This window comes from Mustelus asterias, unplaced genomic scaffold (assembly GCF_964213995.1).
Source record: "Mustelus asterias unplaced genomic scaffold, sMusAst1.hap1.1 HAP1_SCAFFOLD_194, whole genome shotgun sequence".
In the NCBI taxonomy this organism is placed as follows: Eukaryota; Metazoa; Chordata; class Chondrichthyes; order Carcharhiniformes; family Triakidae; genus Mustelus; species Mustelus asterias.
The window spans coordinates 71,951-91,235 of NW_027590187.1; the positions used below are offsets into that span (position 1 = coordinate 71,951).

Genomic DNA, 19,285 nt, shown 5'->3' on the forward strand with positions numbered 1-19,285 from the left:
TGCTAATATGGATCAAAGGAAAGGACAACAACATGAAATGAGACTGTTTGCCACAACTGTACCATGATCTCAAACGAACTGCTGGAACTATGGTTCTGTACAGCCTGCAGAGATGTGGATAGCCAGTAAAATGGTACGGAACGCAGCAGGTGGCGAAATAAATTAAGATGGTTTCCACAGCAGTGTAACTGCCACAGTGGTTTTGGGAACCATGGTCGAAATGGGTTCTGACAGCAAGGAAGACAATCTGAGGCATGTCTTTGCCAAACAATATGTGTACAAGTGATGGTGCAGATCCAGAGCAAACAAAGGAGTTGAATTGTTTGGCAGAGGAGGAGTTAAGGCCAATTAACAAGATAGGGGACAGATATAAAATGACCTTACTGAATGGCCCAGACTACACACATGTATTATGTTATTCTCCTGATCCTGCCTAGTTCTGTGGGGACATTACCAGAGCTAATTTATCGTCGTAATGACAAAGGTGAGCTCGCCTTTGGCATCAAGGCAGGATTAAGGACTGAAGGAGCCTTGGAGATGAAACACTTTGTCACGAATGTGATAAAAGAAGAAGGAGTGGAAGACAAGGACCAAAAGATGACACAAAGATTAGTCGGGTGGTTAACAGTGAGGCGGAGTGTCTTGGGCTACAGGAAGACATAGAAGGATTCGCCAAATGGGCAGATAAGTGTCAGATGGAATTTCACCCTGAAAAGTGCGGGGTGAGACACTTTGCAAGGAGTAATTTGAAAAGGAAGTATTCAATAAATGGTGACATTCGGAAGTTTTGTGGAACAAAGGGACCTTGGTGTGTTTGTTCACAGATCTCTGAAGGCGGAAAGCATGTGATTAGGGTGGTGACAAAGGCACATGGGACACTTACCTTTATCAATCGAGGCGATTACAAAAGCAGGGAAGTCTTGTTAGAGTTGTTCAGAACATTGGTGAGGCCACAGCTGTGTGCACTTCTGGTCGCCACCTTATTGGAAGGATGTGATTGCACTGGAGGGGGTGCAGAGGAGATTTACCAGGATGCGGTCTGGGATGGAACATTTAAGTTATGAAAAGCGGTTGGGTTGGCTTGGGTTGTTTGCATTGGAGCAGAGAAGACTTAGGGGTGACCCAATCGAGATGTACAAGATTAAGAACGTCACGGACAGAGTGAATAAGGAGGAGTTGTTACCCTTAGTTGAAGGGTCAGTCACAAGGGGACATAGGTTCAGGGTGAGGGGCAGGAGATTTCAAACGTAATAGAGAGCAATGTGGGTGAAAGGCTTCTGAAATGTGCTCTGGAGTGCTTTTACAGAAGAATTTTTGAAAGCAAACGATGATGGAGATTGTTTCTGGATCTTTGTGTTGGGCAATGATTTGAGTCAAGTAGACCAAGTATCATAGAATCATACAATTCCTACAGTGCCATTCGGCCCATTGAGTCGGCACTGACTGCATTTTTGTGTGCAAGATTATGAGGAGCATGGACAGAATGGATAAGGATCAGCTATCCCCCCTAGTTGAAGGGTCAGTCACGAGGCTATATCGGTTCAAGGTGAGGGGCAGGAGGTTGAGGGGGAATGTGAGGAAAAATTGTTTTACTCATAGGATGGTGACGGTCTGGAATGAGCTGCCTGTAAGGGTGGTGGAGACGGGATGCCCCACATCCTTTCAAAATTACCTAAATGAGCACTTGGCACGCCATAACACTCAAGACTATGGGCCAAATACTAGTAAGTGGGATTAGGTGGGAGTTCAAGTGTTTTTAATGGAAGGATGTCCCAGATCATCCACGGCCAGAACCTCTTTGGCTTGAAAGACGGAATGTTGAAGGTAACAATACATACCCAGTTTATTTGATAAATAACGAACAAATGGGAAAGATACAGAGGAGCAGATTCGCAAAGAAATTACAGAGAGGCGGGAAAATGTAGAACTATGAACATGGAAACATAGAAAATAGGTGCAGGAATAGGCCATTTGGCCCTGGGAGCCTGCTTTTCCATTCAATATAACCGTGGCTAATCATGCACTTTCAGTATCTCACTCCGCTTTCTCTCCATACCCTTTGATCCCTTGAACCACAAGGGCCAAGTCAGCTCCCTCTTGAAGATATGTAATGGACTAGCCCCAACAGCTTTCTGTGGTCGAGAATTACACAGTTTTAAAACTCTCTGAGTGCAGAAGTTCTTCCTCATCTCAGCTCTGAATGGCTTACCCCTCATTCTTGGACTGTGACCCTAGTTTTGGACTTCCCAAACATATATATCAGTACATAGAATCCGACAGAGCAGAAGGAGGCCTTTCGGCCCATCGAGTCTGCGCCAACCACAATCCCACCCAGGCCCAATCTCCAGAACTCCATGCATTTACTCGAGCTAGCCCTGCTGACACCAAGGGAGAACTGAGCATGGCCAATCCACCTAACCCGCGCATCTTTGGAGTGTGGGAGGAAACCGGAGCACCCAGAGGAAACCCACACAGACATGGGGAGAACGTGCAGACTCCACACAGAGAGAGACCCAAGCCAGGAATCAAACCCGTGTCCCTGGCACTGTGAGGCAGCAGTGCTAACCACTGTGCCAATCACCACTGTGCCACCGTGCCACCCATCGGGAACAATCTTCCTGGACCCAGCCTTTCCAGTCCCATCAGGAATTGATATGTTTCTATGAGACTCCCTCTCATTCTTCCAAATTTCAGTGAGTATAAGCCCAGCCGATCCAGTCTCTCTTCATGTGTCAGTCCTGGTATTCCAGGAATCAGTCTCATGAACATTTACTGGACTCCCTCAATAGCAAGAGTGTCATTCCTCAGACTAGGAAACCAAAACTGCACACAATACTCAAGGTGTGTCCTCAACAAGGCCCTATATAGCTGCAGCAAGTTATACTGTCCCAAGTGCTGGTAGATGGGATTAGGTGGGAGTTCAGGTCTTTCTAATGGGTCGGTGCAGACTTGATGGGCCGAAGGGCCTCTTCTGCGCTGTCTGATTCTATGATTCTATGATTTTGAGAGTTGTTCTGCTGTTGTGTAAAATGCCTCTGTGTTGTCGTAAATATGCTTCCGGCTATGTAAATTTGATCCATCTTGTGTTAATGTTTTCTCTGTTCTGTTAGTATGTCCCCTGCTCTGTAAACGTACGTGTTCCCTGCTGTTTAAAAATATTCTCCGTTTTCATTTTTGGCTGGAAGTTTTCTTCCTGGTCTGATGTTCGGTGTTGGGTTAACATGTTGCATGTTGTGATAAGATGTTCTTGCGTAAAACTCTGGTTAAACTGTCATTGGATAAGGATGTCCCAATCTGGACTGCATGTTACCCTCTGTTAGTGAGTGAGATTGGCGGAGAAATATTGTATCCAACCCATGTATGTGAGTGAGATTTGTTCTGCATCTGTCAGTCTCCGGTTGTGGTTGCGAGGTTTTATTTGTTTTACCTATTTCGTCAGGCACCTGGGTTCGATTCCCAGCTTGGGTCACTCTCAGTGTGGAGTCTGCATGTTCTCCCCGTGTCTGCGTGGGTTTCCTCCGGGTGCTCCGATTTCCTCCCACAATGTGAAAGATGTGCTGGTTAGGTGCCTTGTCGGTGCTAAATTCTCCCTCAGGTGCCGGAGTGTGGCGACTGGGGGATTTTCATAGTAACTTCATTGTAGTGTTAATGTAAGCCTACTTGTGACACTAATACATAGTGTTAAAACTTCAACTTACGCAAGCTGGTGTCACTGGCCAGGCCAGCATTCATTCCCCTTCTCTAATTTACCTTGAGAATGATATGATGAGCTGCTTTCTTGAACCGCTGCAGTACCAGAGATGTAGGTACACCCACAGTGATGTTAGCCCAACAGTGTTAGGGAGGGATTTTGCCGCAGTGACACTGATGGAGCCGTGATGTGTTTCCAAGTCAGGACGGAGGGTGGCTTGGAGGGGAGTTTCCAGGTGCTGGTGCCCCACGTAGCAGGTAGAGGTGGTGGGTTTGTAGGTGCTGTCTAAAGAGGGTAGATGAAGAAATACTGTTCCCACTGGCAGAGGGGAGAAGGATGTTTTTAATGTGCTGAGTGTTTAGGACCTGGAATCCACTGCCCGAGAGTATAGGCAGCATGAAATCAGGGTTATCAAAGGGGAATGGGATCAGCACCTGAAGAGAACAATGACTGGGAAAGGGACAAGATGAGTTGTTCTTGTACAGAACAGCACACAGAGAAAGGGCCGAATGGTCTCCCTCTTTGTTGTATCTATTCTAAGATTCTATATTTATCAGCGTTGGACTCATTCTGTATCGGTCTGTCTCTGCTGCAACATCTGTGTGATCTTAAGGTGCTTGGGGGTAGGTACAGGGGAAATGTTAGGGGGATGTTTTTCACACAGAGGGTGGTGGGCGAGTGGAATCGGCTGCCGTCAGTGGTGGCGGAGGCAAACTCAATAGGGTCTTTTAAGAGACTCCTGGATGAGTACATGGGACTTAATAGGATGGAGGGTTATAGGTAGGCCTAAAAGGTAGGGATATGTTCGGCACAACTTGTGGGGCCTAAGGGCCTGTTTTGTGCTGTAGTTTTTCTATGTTTCTTCTATGTTTCTATATTCATTATAAATGTACTTGTGTCTGAGACACTTTGCAAGTCTGTACTCATTCTACCTGGACGATAACTGATTGAAACCGGGCATTTTGGTCTAATTAGTACATGATTCCACACGAACATCTCCATGACAATTCATTCTCCATCGTCTGATTATCCAGAGTTCCCTGAAATACAGCAATGCTAATTGACTCAACTGCTCCAGACAGGAACAAGTTCCAAATTACGGAATAATGGGAAAGTCCATTAATATTGAATTCTCTGTGGGATTTAATGCTGATATCCAATCAGTATAGAGGACAGTGAAGAAAATTAGCTAGGATCTTGATCAATTGGTCCAGTGGGCTGACGAATGGCAGATGGGGTTCAATTGAGATAAATGCGAGGCAATGCATTTTGGTAGGTCGAACCAGGGCAGGACTTATTCAATTAATAGTAGGGCGTTGGGGAGAAGTTATAGAACAAAGAGATCTAGGGGTACATGTTCATAGCTCCTTGGAATTAGAGTCACAGGTGGACAGAAGGCATTCGACATGCTCGGTTTCATTGCTCAGAACTTTGAATACAGGAGTTAGGATGCCTTGTTGAGGTTGTACAAGACATGGTAAGGCCACACTTGGAATAATGTGTACAGTCCTGGTTACCCTATTATAAAAAGGATATTATTAATCTTGAAAGTGTGCAGAAAAGACTTAATAGGATGCTACTGGGAATTGAAGATTTGAATTATAAGGAGAGGCTGGGTAGACTGGGACTTTTTTCCCTGGAGCGTAGGAGGCTGAGGGCTGACCTTTTTGAGGTCTATAAAATAATGAGGGCCATAGATCAGCGAGATAGTCAATACCTTTTCCCAGAGGTAGGGGAGTCTAAAACGAGAGGGTATACGTTTAAACTGAGAGGGGAGAGAGACAAAAGGGTCCAGAGGGGCATTTTATTCACACAGAGGGTGGTGAGTGTTTGGAACGAGCTGCCACAGGCAGTAGTAGAGGCGGGTACAATTTTGTCTTTTAAACAGCATTTAGACAGTTTCATGGGTAAAAGGGATATGGGCCAAATAGAGGCAAGTGAGACTAACTTAGTGGTTAAAAAGGGGGCGGCATAGACACGTTGGGCCGAAGGGCTTTTTTGCATACTACAAACCTCTATGACTCTATGATTAATTCCTGATTGTTCTGTCTCTGCAACACCCACCTTTCATGTGAATTTCTTCCGCTCTGCTGCGGTTCTGTATTGCGGCCAGCAGATGGCAGCACACTCTGGTAGACTGAAGTTTTGGCATCAGAGAGGGATACAATAGGCAAGAATTGTTCACATTATATTGAGCCTGGGACGGAGGAATTTCGAAATATTGAATGTGCTTGCCATATCATTTCCAAATCTACCACTACGCTGCATTCCGCTGTATTCATCATTTGAATCCCGCTAATTTAGCAAAACTATGTTTTTTTTTAACTGAAAATATAAAGTGGCATTTTATTTTGAACCAAATGGCATTTTGAATCATTGTTGTTTAGCATAGTTAGAATTTCATTACGCAACAGTTAAATTATTTGTACAAACCTATCAAAGCATATATTACACAACGTTGTACCTATTTCTGATTGGGGATGTAATGTCGAGAGAAACATGCTTTTCTTGACAAGTATTACTGACCTGTATCTGGGGGTCATGATGTGGAGATGCCGGCGTTGGACTGGGGTAAACACAGTAAGAAGTTTACCAACACCAGGTTAAAGTCCAACAGGTTTATTTGGTCGCAAAAGCCACACAAGCTTTCGGAGCTCCAAGCCCCTTCTTCAGGTGAGTGGGAATATTGCATTGCCCATTCTGCATTGCCCCTGCATTGCCCCTTCTGCATTTCCCCTTCCCACTCACCTGAAGAAGGGGCTTGGAGCTCCGAAAGCTTGTGTGGCTTTTGCTACCAAATAAACCTGTTGGACTTTAACCTGGTGTTGTTAAACTTCTTACTATATCTGGGGGTACAGGTTTCAATCTCAAAATTTGCCAAGGATGCAAGACTTGAAAATATTATGAACTTTAGTGAGGAGGATATTGATAATCTTCAAGAAGATATGGACAGGCTGGTGGAATGGGCAGACACGAGACAGATGCAATTTAATTAATGTCGGGAATTATGAAGTGATATATTTTGCTCCGAAGATCGAGGAGAGGTGATGTAAAATAAGGGTACACCTTCATCCTATCTAATCCCTGTTGCATCTTTACCATGCTAAGATTCCAGTCTATTCACCAATCTGAGAACCCATTGAATATCCAGCCTGAAGTCTGCATTGCCCCTTCTAATTCTGCAGTGATCAGTAAACATGTGGCACTCCCAATTTCCGATATAGTTTCACCCGGCAATGCCTCCCTGCTCCGTCTCACAACTCAGTCAACATTGTACCTCCATTTTGTGCATTGCCCATGGTAGGCTTATCGTGCCCAGTCCCCATTGTGTTTCAGTTTGCTCAATTACATTGCCCAGATTGCAGACTGTTCCAACTTTTCTATTCTCCATTAATAATAAATGAATAAATAGAACCATCCCTTGATTAAACACTCTCACCTTTCAATGTTTAGCTCGTGAGTTTAATGAAGTGCTGTGTGTGATTCCCGCCTTTATGCTTCTGCACAAATTTGGTCAAAGGAAAGTTATCCAAATATATCTTCAATTCTCCTTCTCATTCACAAAGAACTGAGCGGCTGATGGATACAGTTTCAATAGTAGCTTTAAAAAGATAGAGAATGAATTTACAAATTTCAAATTCAAGGGTGACATCAATGCCCGAAGTGGTTTTCTGGCTGTGGTGACGAGAATAACAATGCAGATTATCAATTTGAATTGTTCAAAATCATAGAATGGACCATCCATTGTGGATGGAAGGAAACTTTAAACTGTGCAGCTGTGCTGCGCTTCAGGAGCTTGTTTTACAGAAATCTCCATTAATCAAAAGTTTTGCCTCATCCGCTGAGCATTTCCAGCATTTTCAGTATTTGTTTCAGATTTCCAGCTTCCAGCTTTGCGTTGTGTTCTGTGCAGGTGTTTTACTGGAACAGGGAACAGGTTCTGATCAGTCTTGTGACAGATAGAGTAGAATGTGTCTCCCCACTGTCAAGCCTGTGAGATTAGTCTCCAAGCTGTACAGGAGAATGAGGAAGACGGGGTGGGGCGGGGGGAGGAGGGATCATTCTGGAACGATTTCCTGTACCTGGGACACAAAGGTGTGTATTTGCACAAAGGTATGTCTTTTAGCAGACATAAGATGTTCCAATACGACGTGTACTCAATGAAATTCCTCTTAACTGTTCTCAACGGTTTAACTGCGATATCGTTGAACTGACCAATAGTTTGTACATTGTCAATAATCCACATATGGACCTGCAAAGTGAGCTGGCGGCACGCGGCTCTGTGGCGCAATGGATAGCGCGTTGGACTTCTAAATGATGGCAAGTTAGCCATTCAACGGTTGTGGGTTCGAGTCCCACCAGAGTCGGATTTTGGATCAGATTCGTTACAAACAGTTTGCTGCTTCATTGATGTGATTCAGCTTCCGCACCAACATTTCCTGCTCTGCCATCTCTCCATGTTGTTCCTGTTTATTCGGCTCCCATGGAAACCACTGACTCGAGAATAAATGGCAAACCCCGGGGTCTTTCTTAAACTTTGACACAGGGTTCGCTTAGTAATAGTAACATCATTTTTTCACACTAAGCGATACATAAAGAGGATTAAGGAACACACACACACACATACACAACCAATTTATAAATAAATAGAAACAGTAAATAAATAATAGTGTCCTTCAAAGAGCTGGTGTTATTCTGATGTGTCTGCTGCGCTTGTCCTTCTCGGCTGTAGTGGTCGTGGGTTTGGAAGGTGCTGTCAAAGGAGCCTTGCTGAGTTGCTGCAGTGCATCTTGTAGATGGTGCACATTGCTGCCGTTGTGTAGGGAGTGAATGGGAAGCGAATGAATTTGTCCTGGATTGTGTCAAACTTCTGTAGTATTGCTCAAGATGCAGACACCCAGGCAAGTTATCTCAGGAAACCAGGTGCTCTGGTTTTCTCACAGTCCAAGGATTGGCAGGTTGGGTGGATTGGCCATGCTAGATTGCCCTGAGGTGCCCCAGTAAGTGCAGTGAAGGTAGATCAGCGGGTTGGATGCGTGGCGCCGCAGGGATAGGTCCTGTGTGCGATGCTCTGAGAGTCGGTACAGACTCGATGGGCAGAATGGTCTCCTTCAGCACTGCCGCGATTCTATGATCCTGAGGCCATTTGACTGTTGGAAATTCCCTGAGAAACAGGGGAAAGCTGTGTTTGCAGCATTTACAGCAGTGAATTTGTTGCAGATTTAATAGGTTACTGCAAGATGATGTAAATAGCCTTTTCATGTAAGCAAATAGTGGAGATATTTGTACAGAGTCTCGACACATGTTCTTTATCTCTGTAGATTATGTACTGTAGTGGGAAAGACTATATTAACTTGAAGGGAAGGGATATTACGTCTCGAGTAATTGTCAGGGATTAGGGCTCTGCTCATTTGAACCCAGGAACTTCTATTTACTGGGCAGTTACTTTCACCAACTAAGCCACAGAGTCTGGCGGCAGCCAGAGGTACAGTGAAATGCTGGAAATAAGATTCATATGGGGTAGATTCTGTGAAAATAGAGATAGCTCACATTTCAGATACTGACCTTTCACGGGAACGATCGTTTCTCTCTCCACAGATGTTACAGGATTTTGGATAGATTCATGAAAGAAAACCAATTGAATCCCACAGTGGCCCATCGAGAATGCACCGATTTCCCTATAAGCCTTTCAAATCCGCCTTTCCCCGACATTGTACAAACACATCAGAGGGAATCGCACACAACACTTAGTGAAACTCTTCCGTTAAACATTGAGTGATTTACCGTGAGCTGGTTCCAGTTACTGTTTTCAGACACACATCTGGTATGAAAGTAGCCGTGTTCAGGATGTGGCTCACACACAGTTTTCTGCTCTGAAGGCAGATGAGATCCTCCTGTGACACGAGGCGATTTCTTCAGAACTTCATTGACACGGGATATGTGTTTCGCTGGCACGGGAAGTATTAATTGTCCAAAATTAATTATCTTCGAGAATTTGGCAGTGAATTCATCCTTGAGCCCTTGCAGTGTATGTACAGATACACTGCTTTTCGGGACGGAGTTCCAGGATTGTCAGCCAGCCACAGAAACGGCGATTTATTTCCAAGTCAGGATGGTGTGTCCCTCTGAGTGGACCGAGTGGTCGTTGTTTCTGTGCATCTGCTGCCCTTGTGCTTCCAGATGAGAGATTTCGCGAGTTTGGCTGATGTCTGGCGCAGCAACTAAAAATCCATGTCAGGAGTGGGATTTGAACCCACGCCTCCAGAAGAGACTGCGACCTGAACGCAGCGCCTTAGACCGCTCGGCCATCCTGACTTCCTCTCTGCAGTCTCTGCAAAAATTGATTTGAATTTCATCTTTGTTGTCATTACATTGAGAACTCGATGTGTTTTTCCATTTTTGAACCCCAGCCAGAGGCCTGTATCTGAGCACCATCCTTCGCCAAGCCGCCGGGGCGTGAGCAGCTTCTCATTGCTGCATTGCTTGCTCTGTTTGCTCAAATCAACAAAGACCCAATTCCCGCCCTACCTGTTCCTTACACGAAGCTGTTGAGAGTGTCAGATCTGAGCAACGTGAAGTCTCCAATTGGAGAGTTACATCCTGGCGACAGGAATATCTCTTCACAGCTGCTTTCGGAGCTGCTGAAGATTTCCAGCATTTCCTGTTTCTGATTTTGTGCTCTATTAAAGGAGTTCATTTAGTGACAACCCAAAACTTGTCTCTTGGACGCAGCTCCAGATCCAGGTTTTCTGTGATCTTCTCACAGACAATTTCACTCTTCACTTTCCGACACACCTGCTTTAAAATCGGCTGTTTTCACAATCAGCATCCTGCCGCATTGCCTTCTTGATTAATAAGGGGATCAGGGATTATGGGGAAAAGGCAGGAGAATGGGGATGAGAAAAATGTCAGCCATGATTGAATGACGGGGCAGACTCGATGGGCCTCGTGGCCTAATTCTGCTCCTATGTCTTATGGTCTTCTGCTCTAAACCTCACCCCACCCTCCACCTGCTTGGAAAAATCGGCAATGCTTTCATGGTCATCAGTAGATTCTTAATTCCAGATACGTTTTACTGAATTCAAATTGCACCAAGAATTCCACCAGGAAACCCAACTGGTTCAGTAATGTCCTTTAGGGAACGAAATCTGCCGTCCTTACCCGGTCTGGCCTGCATGTCTCTCCAGAGCCACAACAATGTGGTTGACTCACAACTGCGCTCGGGCAACTCGCAGTGGGCAATAAATGCTGGCCAGCCAGTGATGCCCATGTCCCATGAATGAATAAAAAAAAACTACTGGCCCAGTCAGCGACGCTGAAAAAAATAAATCGGAGATTTAAAATGTGGAGATACACAACTCCTTTACAATCCCAAACATTGCAAATACAGAATTAATTCCAAACTAATTTACAGTTCTGGGAGCTGACTGTCAGAAAAAAATCTCTTGCGCACACACAATTCCACAGACAGAATCAGAAAGATCCCAATCCTCATACAGCAACAGATAGTGCAAGAGAAGTCTGAATATGACACAGATATAAAGGTAAAGTCACCATAGTCCCAAATGATCATGCGCTGTGCCACATCTCAACAGGGACAGATTACTGGTGATGATTTAGCAGAAGGAGGACATTCGTCCCACCGCACCTGCACGGAAGTCAATCCCACCCAGGCAGTATTCCCGTAACCCGACATATTTACCGTGCTAATCCCCCTGACACGAAGGACCAATTTAGCATGGCCAATCCAGCTCATGCGGCGCTAATATTCATGGCTAACCTGCCGATTCTGGAAAGACAAAATCTGCCACGGGTACCGTTATTGAAGTTGGTGTCTCCTTTGGAGATTCTGAAACCATGTGTTCATGGTGGCAAACACCTGCCCAAAGTTGATTTAAATCGATTATCAGCTGGAGTTTCTAATTGCTTTAGAAATATGGTAATGTGTAATGGGGCTGGAATATTCACCCCTCAAGCCTTTATCGAAATCTGTGTCCACACTTCAATTTTGTTCTGTGAACCGCTAAACGATTCAACAGTCCACCCTCAAAAAGTGGCCAATATGGAGACAATTTGGTTTTATAAATATGATCTGTCTTGAACAGATTTTTTCTCTGATTTGTAAAGGTGTTTCCTGTTGTGTGAAATGTTCTCTGTTGTTCTATGAAGATGATTTCTTTGGCAAAACTGTGGGAATTTCAAGGTCGCCGTTACTGAAGCTAGCTTACAATTCCAGGCTAATTTCGTCCGAATGGACAAATCTTGTTTCTGTTTTCTCTCCATGTATCTATGTATTAAATCAGTGAATTTGAAGTCCACCAGCTGCCGTGATGGGATTTACTCAGTGTCCCCAAAGGTTAGTGCGGGCCTCTGGATTACTGCCCAGTGACATAACCTTTCATCCCTGTAAACAAAAACAGTTCATTCAGCTCATTATTAATCCTCTTCCTGAAGAGATTAGAATTCCCTCCACAGAATTTCATTCAACCGATTGATACAAAGATTTTGTTCTACTCAGGATCATCAGTCATTTGTCCAGATCAAACAAATATTGTTGGGACTTGTTGGGAGCTGTCGATCATGACATGACTGAGAATTTAACGGACAAAATAACAAGGAAATGCATTCTGAGAAAGAGCCCTGCAAAGTTTGGAAGAACAAGCGGATTTCTGTTGACGGAGTAGAACACGGGTCCCACAGAGCTGCATCAGAGTTGTGCATAAAGCGACCGCGACAGGACTCGAACCTGCAATTTTCTAATACCATCACTAAAAGGATCACATTCACACACCTAGAACAAAGAACAATACAGCACAGGAACAAGCCCTTCCGCCCTCCACGGCCGCGCCACTCCCTGGTCCCAACTAGACCATTCTTTTGTATCCCCCCATTCCCACTCCATTCATGTGACTATCTAGATAAGTCTTTAACGTTCCCAGTGTGTCTGCCTCCACCACCTTGCCCGGCAGCGCATTCCAGGCCTCCACCACCCTCTGTGTAAAATACGTCCTTCTGATATCCGTGTTAAACCTCCCCCCCCCCCCCTCACCTTGAACCTATGACCCCTCGTGAACGTCACCACCGACCTGGGAAAAAGCTTCCCACCGTTCACCCTATCTATGCCTTTCATAATTTTATACCCCTTATCCCCCGTCTTTCCAGTGAGAGCAACCCCAGTTTACCCAATCTTTCCACATAACTAAGCCCTTCCATACCAGGCAACATCCTGGTAAACCTCCTCTGAACTCTCTCTAAAGCCCCTACGTCCTTCTGGTAGTGTGGCGACCAGAACTGGGTGCAGTATTCCAAATGCGGCCGAACCAACGTTCTATACAACTGCAACATCAGACCCCAACTTTTATACTCTATGCCCCGTCCTATCAAGGCAAGCATGCCATATGCCTTATTCCCTACCTTTTCCACCTGTGGCGTCACCTTCAAGGATCTGTGGACTTGCACACCCAGGTCCCTCTGCGTATCTACACCCTTTATGGTTCTGCCATTTATCGTAAAGCTCCCCCCTACGTTAGTTCTATCAAAATGCATCACTTCGCATTCATCTGGATTGAACTCCATCTGCCATTTCTTTGCCCAAATTTCCAGCCTATATTTATCCTTCTGTAGCCTCTGACAATGTTCCTCACTATCTGCAAGTCCAGCCATTTTTGTGTCGTCCGCAAACTTACTGATCACCCAGTTCACCTTCTTCCAGATCGTTTATATAAATCACAAACAGCAGAAGTCCCAATACAGAGCCCTGCGGAACACCACTAGTCACAGGCATCCAGCCGGAAAAAGACACTTCCACTACCACCCTCTGTCTTCTGTGACCAAGCCAGTTCTCCACCCATCTAGCCACCTCCCCCTTTTATCCCATGAGATCCAACCTTTTGCACCAACCTCATCCATTCGGACACGCGGTCAACGAATAGACCGCTCACCTGACATTAGCACAATTTCAATAAATACTGTGATTTTATATATATATGTAGATATATGTACATATATATATATTTCTTCAGTTCAAATTTTGGATGATCAGCTGATTCCCAAATCCCCGAAAATAAAAGGGAAAGTCTCAGCTGCCGTTAATAGCATTTTTCGATGTCGAAAATGTCTTTTACTCAGAGATTTGTTGCATACTCATTCAGTGATGCCCTCGCAGCGAGAATCGTACCATTAGACCAACAAGACTTTGGCATGTATGGCGCTTATGCCAATAGAATCATAGAATCCCTACAGTGCAGAAGGAGGCCATTCGGCCCATCGAGTCTGCACCGACCACAATCCCACGCAGGCCCTACCCCCACATATTTTACCTGCTAATCCCTCTAACCTACGCATCTCAGGAGTCTAAGGGGCAATTTTTTTTTTTTTAACCTGGCCAATCAACCTAACCCGCACATCTTTGGACTGTGGGAGGAAACCGGAGCACCCGGAGGAAACCCACGCAGACACAAGGAGAATGTGCAAACTCCACACAGACAGTGACCCGAGCCGGGAATCGAACCCGGGACCCTGGAGCTGTGAAGCAGCAGTGCTAACCACTGTGCTACCGTGCCGCCCCAATACATACTTCCACTTCCATTTCTACTCAATGTTGACCAGCTGTCTTTGCACACCATGAAAGCAAAATAGGGAAATGTGATCCTCTTTATCTTAGACCCTGAATATCCCACCAGATATTCAATGTTAGAATTGTAGTTGCTGTCAGTAAAACAAATTATCATCACATCAGTCAGGGACTGCTATGAAAGAACCGACATGCAACAAAGTGTGGAAGAGCACCGCTACAGGCGTGCAAATACAGAGAAGCAGTTCCGTAGATTAATGATGAAAGTGGGCTTTGCACCCACCCGTGCAGAACACAATCGATTAACAGACCATCGCCAAAACCGCTCGGTCATCTCGTCAGCCACCCAGAAACTTCTAACCGTCTCTTTCCATTTGATTTTCTATCCATGAAGAGTTGGGGAAGAAGTTCACCCTCACCATCACTCCTGGATGTCCAGCCACGTGGAATATGTTGGAAATGTAGCTGCTGCAAACAGAGGAAAGTTCCATCCTATCTGCTCAGGGAATGTTGGGATTGGAGCGGTGTGAAACGTTCCCAGAGCATGTTGCATATATTTATCCTGAGCATGAAAACTCCCAGCGGAAAGACTGAAACCGACACTCATGATTCACATCACTCACACCTTAACCATGAGGCCACTGATGACTTCGAATTTCTCCTAACAATGCCAACTGAACTCATTGACTGGCAGAATGACATTACACACGGGACTGGCGAGTCACAAGCACAGGCCGACTTGGGGAGTGGTGAAAACTGATATCACTGCTTCTGATCTTCACCAGAACAGACAGTGAAATGGAACATTGTTCATTGACAGTTCGGTTGTGAAAAGATGGCTGGTAACTTTCGGAGACATGGAAAATATATTTTCATTAATGTAACGTCCGGCTGTTGCCTCGTTGGTCCAGGGGTACAATTTTCGCTGAGTAGCATTATTATGCGAGAGGTTCCGGGTTCAGATCGCGGAAGAGCCCAGAGGGTTATTTTTAATATGGAGCTGGTTTGAGCTCCCGTGAAGTCACTGCAGAGAATATGTTGCTGCAGAACACGAGGAGAAACAGTCACCAGATTTATAGTTCGTTTGATCATGTTGTGGGACTCTGAGTTTATCATCATACACAAGATAAAACAACCGCAATGTTATGGATTCAGGAAGCTGGCTGAACACAGTCTGTTGTTAACTTTCTGAAGGGCAACAGTCTGAGAGAGTTGAGAATCCCACAGTTTGATTTTATATTTTCCATATTTTAATCTCATACTAATTTCATGAATGTTATAAAACGCCAGAATACAGTGCTTCAGTGAATGGGGAAGAGGGATTGGAGACTGGGGATGATTTGGACTCGAGCTCCACCGAGTCGCTCGGTGCTCTCCTGTCCCCAAACTGAGTCAACACTCCATTGCGAAGCTCAAAGCGTTCCTACCTTAAAAGATTGGCTCATTGTGGTGTAGGCAGTCGATCAGTGATCAGAGCTGTTGCTGCTCATCAGATCCATCTCTTCCGTTAAACCTTACGAGCAAGTACACAGAATTGGATCTGAATGAACAGCAACCTCCATAGCCGTTCCTTACTGACAGGCTGAGGAAATGGGGGCCATTGTTAGCCTCTGTTTCATCGATAGAGTAATGTGGTGTTAATTTCTGAGATGCCCGGGCCATGAAGACAGTGATAGCCAATCTCTATATTAGTAGCAGAGAGACGCACATGCTAATTTTCTGAACTTCTCGGTCCTCAGGCTGGGATGAAGATAGCAGGAAGTCTACTTCATTCCACAAGAGAATCCGACACAATAAGCTGGCTGCAAATGAGGGTTATATGGTTGAGTCAGTCTTCTGTAGTCTGTATCACTGGACTATGCGTTATCATGTTATACGGATTGGAGGTGTTTTTAGATTGATATGATGTGCAAGATTTTATATGTGCTAAACAAGAAACAAAGAAACATATAAAATTAGAAGCAGGAGGAGGCCATTCGCCACTTTCAGCGAGCTCCGCCATTCATTTTGATCATGACTGATCATCAACTTCAGTATCCTGATCCCCCCTTCCCCATATCCCTTGATCGCATTAGTCTCAAAAGTTACATCCAATTTATTCTTGAAATCGCACAAAGGTTTGGCCTCAACCACGTTCTGTGGTAGTGAATTCCACATATTCACCACGCTGTGGGTGAAGGCATTTCTTGTTACCTCAGCCCTATAAGATTCAGATATGTAATAGTGTGATACACGCAAAGCAAAATCAAAAACAATCAAACATTCACAAATGAAACGTGGTTATCCCATTGTGCTGTGGAGCAGCTCTCAGGCTACTTCGCATTTGGAGTTGAATGCTTACCGATCAGGCCCAGAGAAAAGTGCCATTTAAAATATTGTGTTATTCAGATATTGAATTGCTGGGGTCTGAAACAATAATTTCATTTGTGGATGAAAGTTGTGCAGAATTTTCACCAGTCAATTCACAGAAAGATTCAGTGTTTGTTTTCTTTTCCGTTTGAATCTGGAAAATGAATGCATCTTAGATTAACATACAGATCTCGATGTTCTCATCTGTTTATCCAGAGATGTAATTGCAATTACCTAAAAGGTGTTGCAATCGCACTATTCCCGTTGCTATCCCACAAGGTATAAATTAAATGTTCTGGGAATGAACCGACACTGAGCTTGTGAAGTCAGATTACCTGTAGCACGAAGGGATATTTCAGTTAATAGAGAAAATGCGTGAAACATTTTACAGCATTGGGAAAATATATTACACAATCTTCGGTGTCATTGGTGTTCCCGGTAAGTGAATGTTGCGATTGAGGTTTTGTATATCTGTGTGGAAATTAGTCTCTGGTTTTATTCTGCGAAGGTTATTGCTACATGGTTATCTGGAGTTCGCCATTGGACAGATGGCTAAACAGTGGTGCGTTGCTGTGAAGATAAAAGTATTGAACTCTCTTTATGGTTTAGTTCAGTTTCCCTAATTCAAATCAAACAGCCGTTTCCAACAAACCAGCTCCCACAATTCTCAAGTCCATCTATATGTGTGGAATACCTTGTACTATTGCTGACAATTTACTAGTGGATGTATTAGCTACTGTACACATGTGATAAGAGTGTTTTAGTATCATTAGCACAACACCTGATACCAGCATTAATGTATTCCAGCGAATAACTGCGATTGTAGAGCAGTACCAGTGCACTGGTTACTGACTAGAATTAGACTTATGAACGTTTTGATATATAGTACTATGGTATATCTGTCACTGTGGAACTGCACTGCGATTTGTCGATAATTGAAGCGCGTTTCCGAACTCCAGTGATCATATTATACTGAGAATGTCCATTAGTATAGAGTTGCACTGAGGTAAGGTCAATAATTAAAATTAAGCAAAATGGTTCTATTTCGGTATCATTGTTCGTGAACATGTCATAAAGCTGTCATTGTGCCGAATGTTTGTAGTCTATTTCAAAGGGGAGAATTTTGGTGATATTTTCTAACCATGTATCAAGTGAACTCTATTGTTATAATGAGTGTCGAAGGACATATCTTTGGACATAGGCTCAGCAGAAATATACATTTGTTGCAGGAGTTTAGAATAATCTGGGACTAAAAACAGTAATAGGTCACGATAAATTAATTTAGAGTGAATATAGCGTGGCGAAAGTACAAAGTAATTGCATTTACAAATGTCCAGTTTCCATTGAAATACATATAACCACTGTTAGAGGATCTAAACATTTTGTTTCGAAAAGGTATTGTATTCGGCATTAAAGGTGTACATCTTGGCTAATGACACTCTCGGGCTTGATTTGATGCAGCTGAGCGAGAAGAACCACATTCCTTGAAAACAATACAGCTTTTGAGAACTCTCTTCATAGTGTGGCCTTAGAAATTATAAACTTCCCAGACAGTAGAATGGATAGAATCATTCACGTTTCCCGATAAAGTGTTACTAAGGGGACAGTGGGAAAGGAAATTTGAACTTTATAGACCTATGTATTTGGCTTGCTAGGAGACAGTGGGAAAATAACTCCCATACTCTGCAAACTTAGGCATTCTCATGCTGCAGAGAGTGAAGTGTTATTGGCCAAGGTAAATGATTCATACTAAAATGATTGGCTTATGTCTGGACAGGATCAGAAAAAGAGGTGGGCAATTGATATTTGAAAATTATAGTTGTATCATAGAAACCCTACAGTGCAGAAAGAGGCCATTTGGCCCATCGAGTCTGACCGACCACAATCCCACCCAGGCCCTACCCCCATATACCTACATATTTACCCGCTAATCCCTCTAACCTATGCATCTCAGGACTCTAAGGGGCAACTTTTAGGATGGCCAATCAGCCTAACCCGCACATCTTTAGACTGTGGGAGGAAACCAGAGCACCCAGAGGAAACCCACGCAGACACGAGGAGAATGTGCAAAGTCCACACAGACAGTGACCCAAGCCGTGAATCGAACCCAGGTCCCTGGAGCTGTGAAGCAGCAGTGCTAACCACTGTGCTACTGTGCCGCCCTGTACTACGGAAGCAATGACATTTAGAATAAATAATTCTCACACAAGCGTGGATGAGGCCTGGACAATAGTTATGTAAGTCTTCAACCTGAATTCCTGTCTCCTTGAGTTGTTTGTATTTGCTGAGCTGTAATTAATGTAGAGAAATCTCTCACCATCATAATACACATGTCTATCAAAAGCTTTGACAACATGCAAGCCTTATTTATTGCAAAAGAAATGGGGAACAAATCTGGTCCAGATATATATTTTTAAAAATCTTGTGCAATGCTTATTTTCTTTTTTGCTGGAAGCACGTTATTTCTTTAATTCAGAATAAGACACTTCCTCCAGCAGGGTCCTGATTATTGGTTAGTCATGTGCATTCAGTTATAACTTCTGACTGTGACAAATGGAAGGAGATTATTTGATTTGATTTGATTTCATTTCATTTATTATTGTCACATGTATTAGCATACAGTGAAAAGTATTGTTTCCTGCACGCTGGACAGACAAAGCATACCTTTAATA

At 44.0% G+C, this 19,285-nt stretch overlaps 1 protein-coding gene, 1 long non-coding RNA gene and 2 other non-coding genes across 4 annotated transcripts in view; 1 reads left to right on the plus strand and 3 right to left on the minus strand.

Moving 5' to 3' along the window:
- LOC144485409 (putative G-protein coupled receptor 139) overlaps positions 1 to 14,598 on the minus strand; it is a 30,682-nt gene extending 16,084 nt beyond the window's left edge. Inside the window, exons 1-2 of the mRNA XM_078203592.1 lie at positions 14,486 to 14,598; positions 14,268 to 14,398 (exon numbers count right to left, since the gene is read on the minus strand). Coding sequence (XP_078059718.1) covers positions 14,268 to 14,398; positions 14,486 to 14,598 — 244 coding nt within the window. The remainder of the gene's footprint in view (positions 1 to 14,267; positions 14,399 to 14,485) is intronic.
- LOC144485434 (uncharacterized) overlaps positions 1 to 19,285 on the minus strand; it is a 664,084-nt gene that overhangs the window by 69,930 nt on the left and 574,869 nt on the right. The gene's annotated exons all lie outside the window — the stretch shown is intronic.
- trnar-ucu (transfer RNA arginine (anticodon UCU)) lies at positions 7,968 to 8,058 on the plus strand. The gene is given in 2 exon segments: positions 7,968 to 8,004; positions 8,023 to 8,058. It is a non-coding gene; the product is annotated as a tRNA-Arg (tRNA).
- Positions 9,924 to 10,006, minus strand: trnal-cag (transfer RNA leucine (anticodon CAG)). Its single transcript has one exon. It is a non-coding gene; the product is annotated as a tRNA-Leu (tRNA).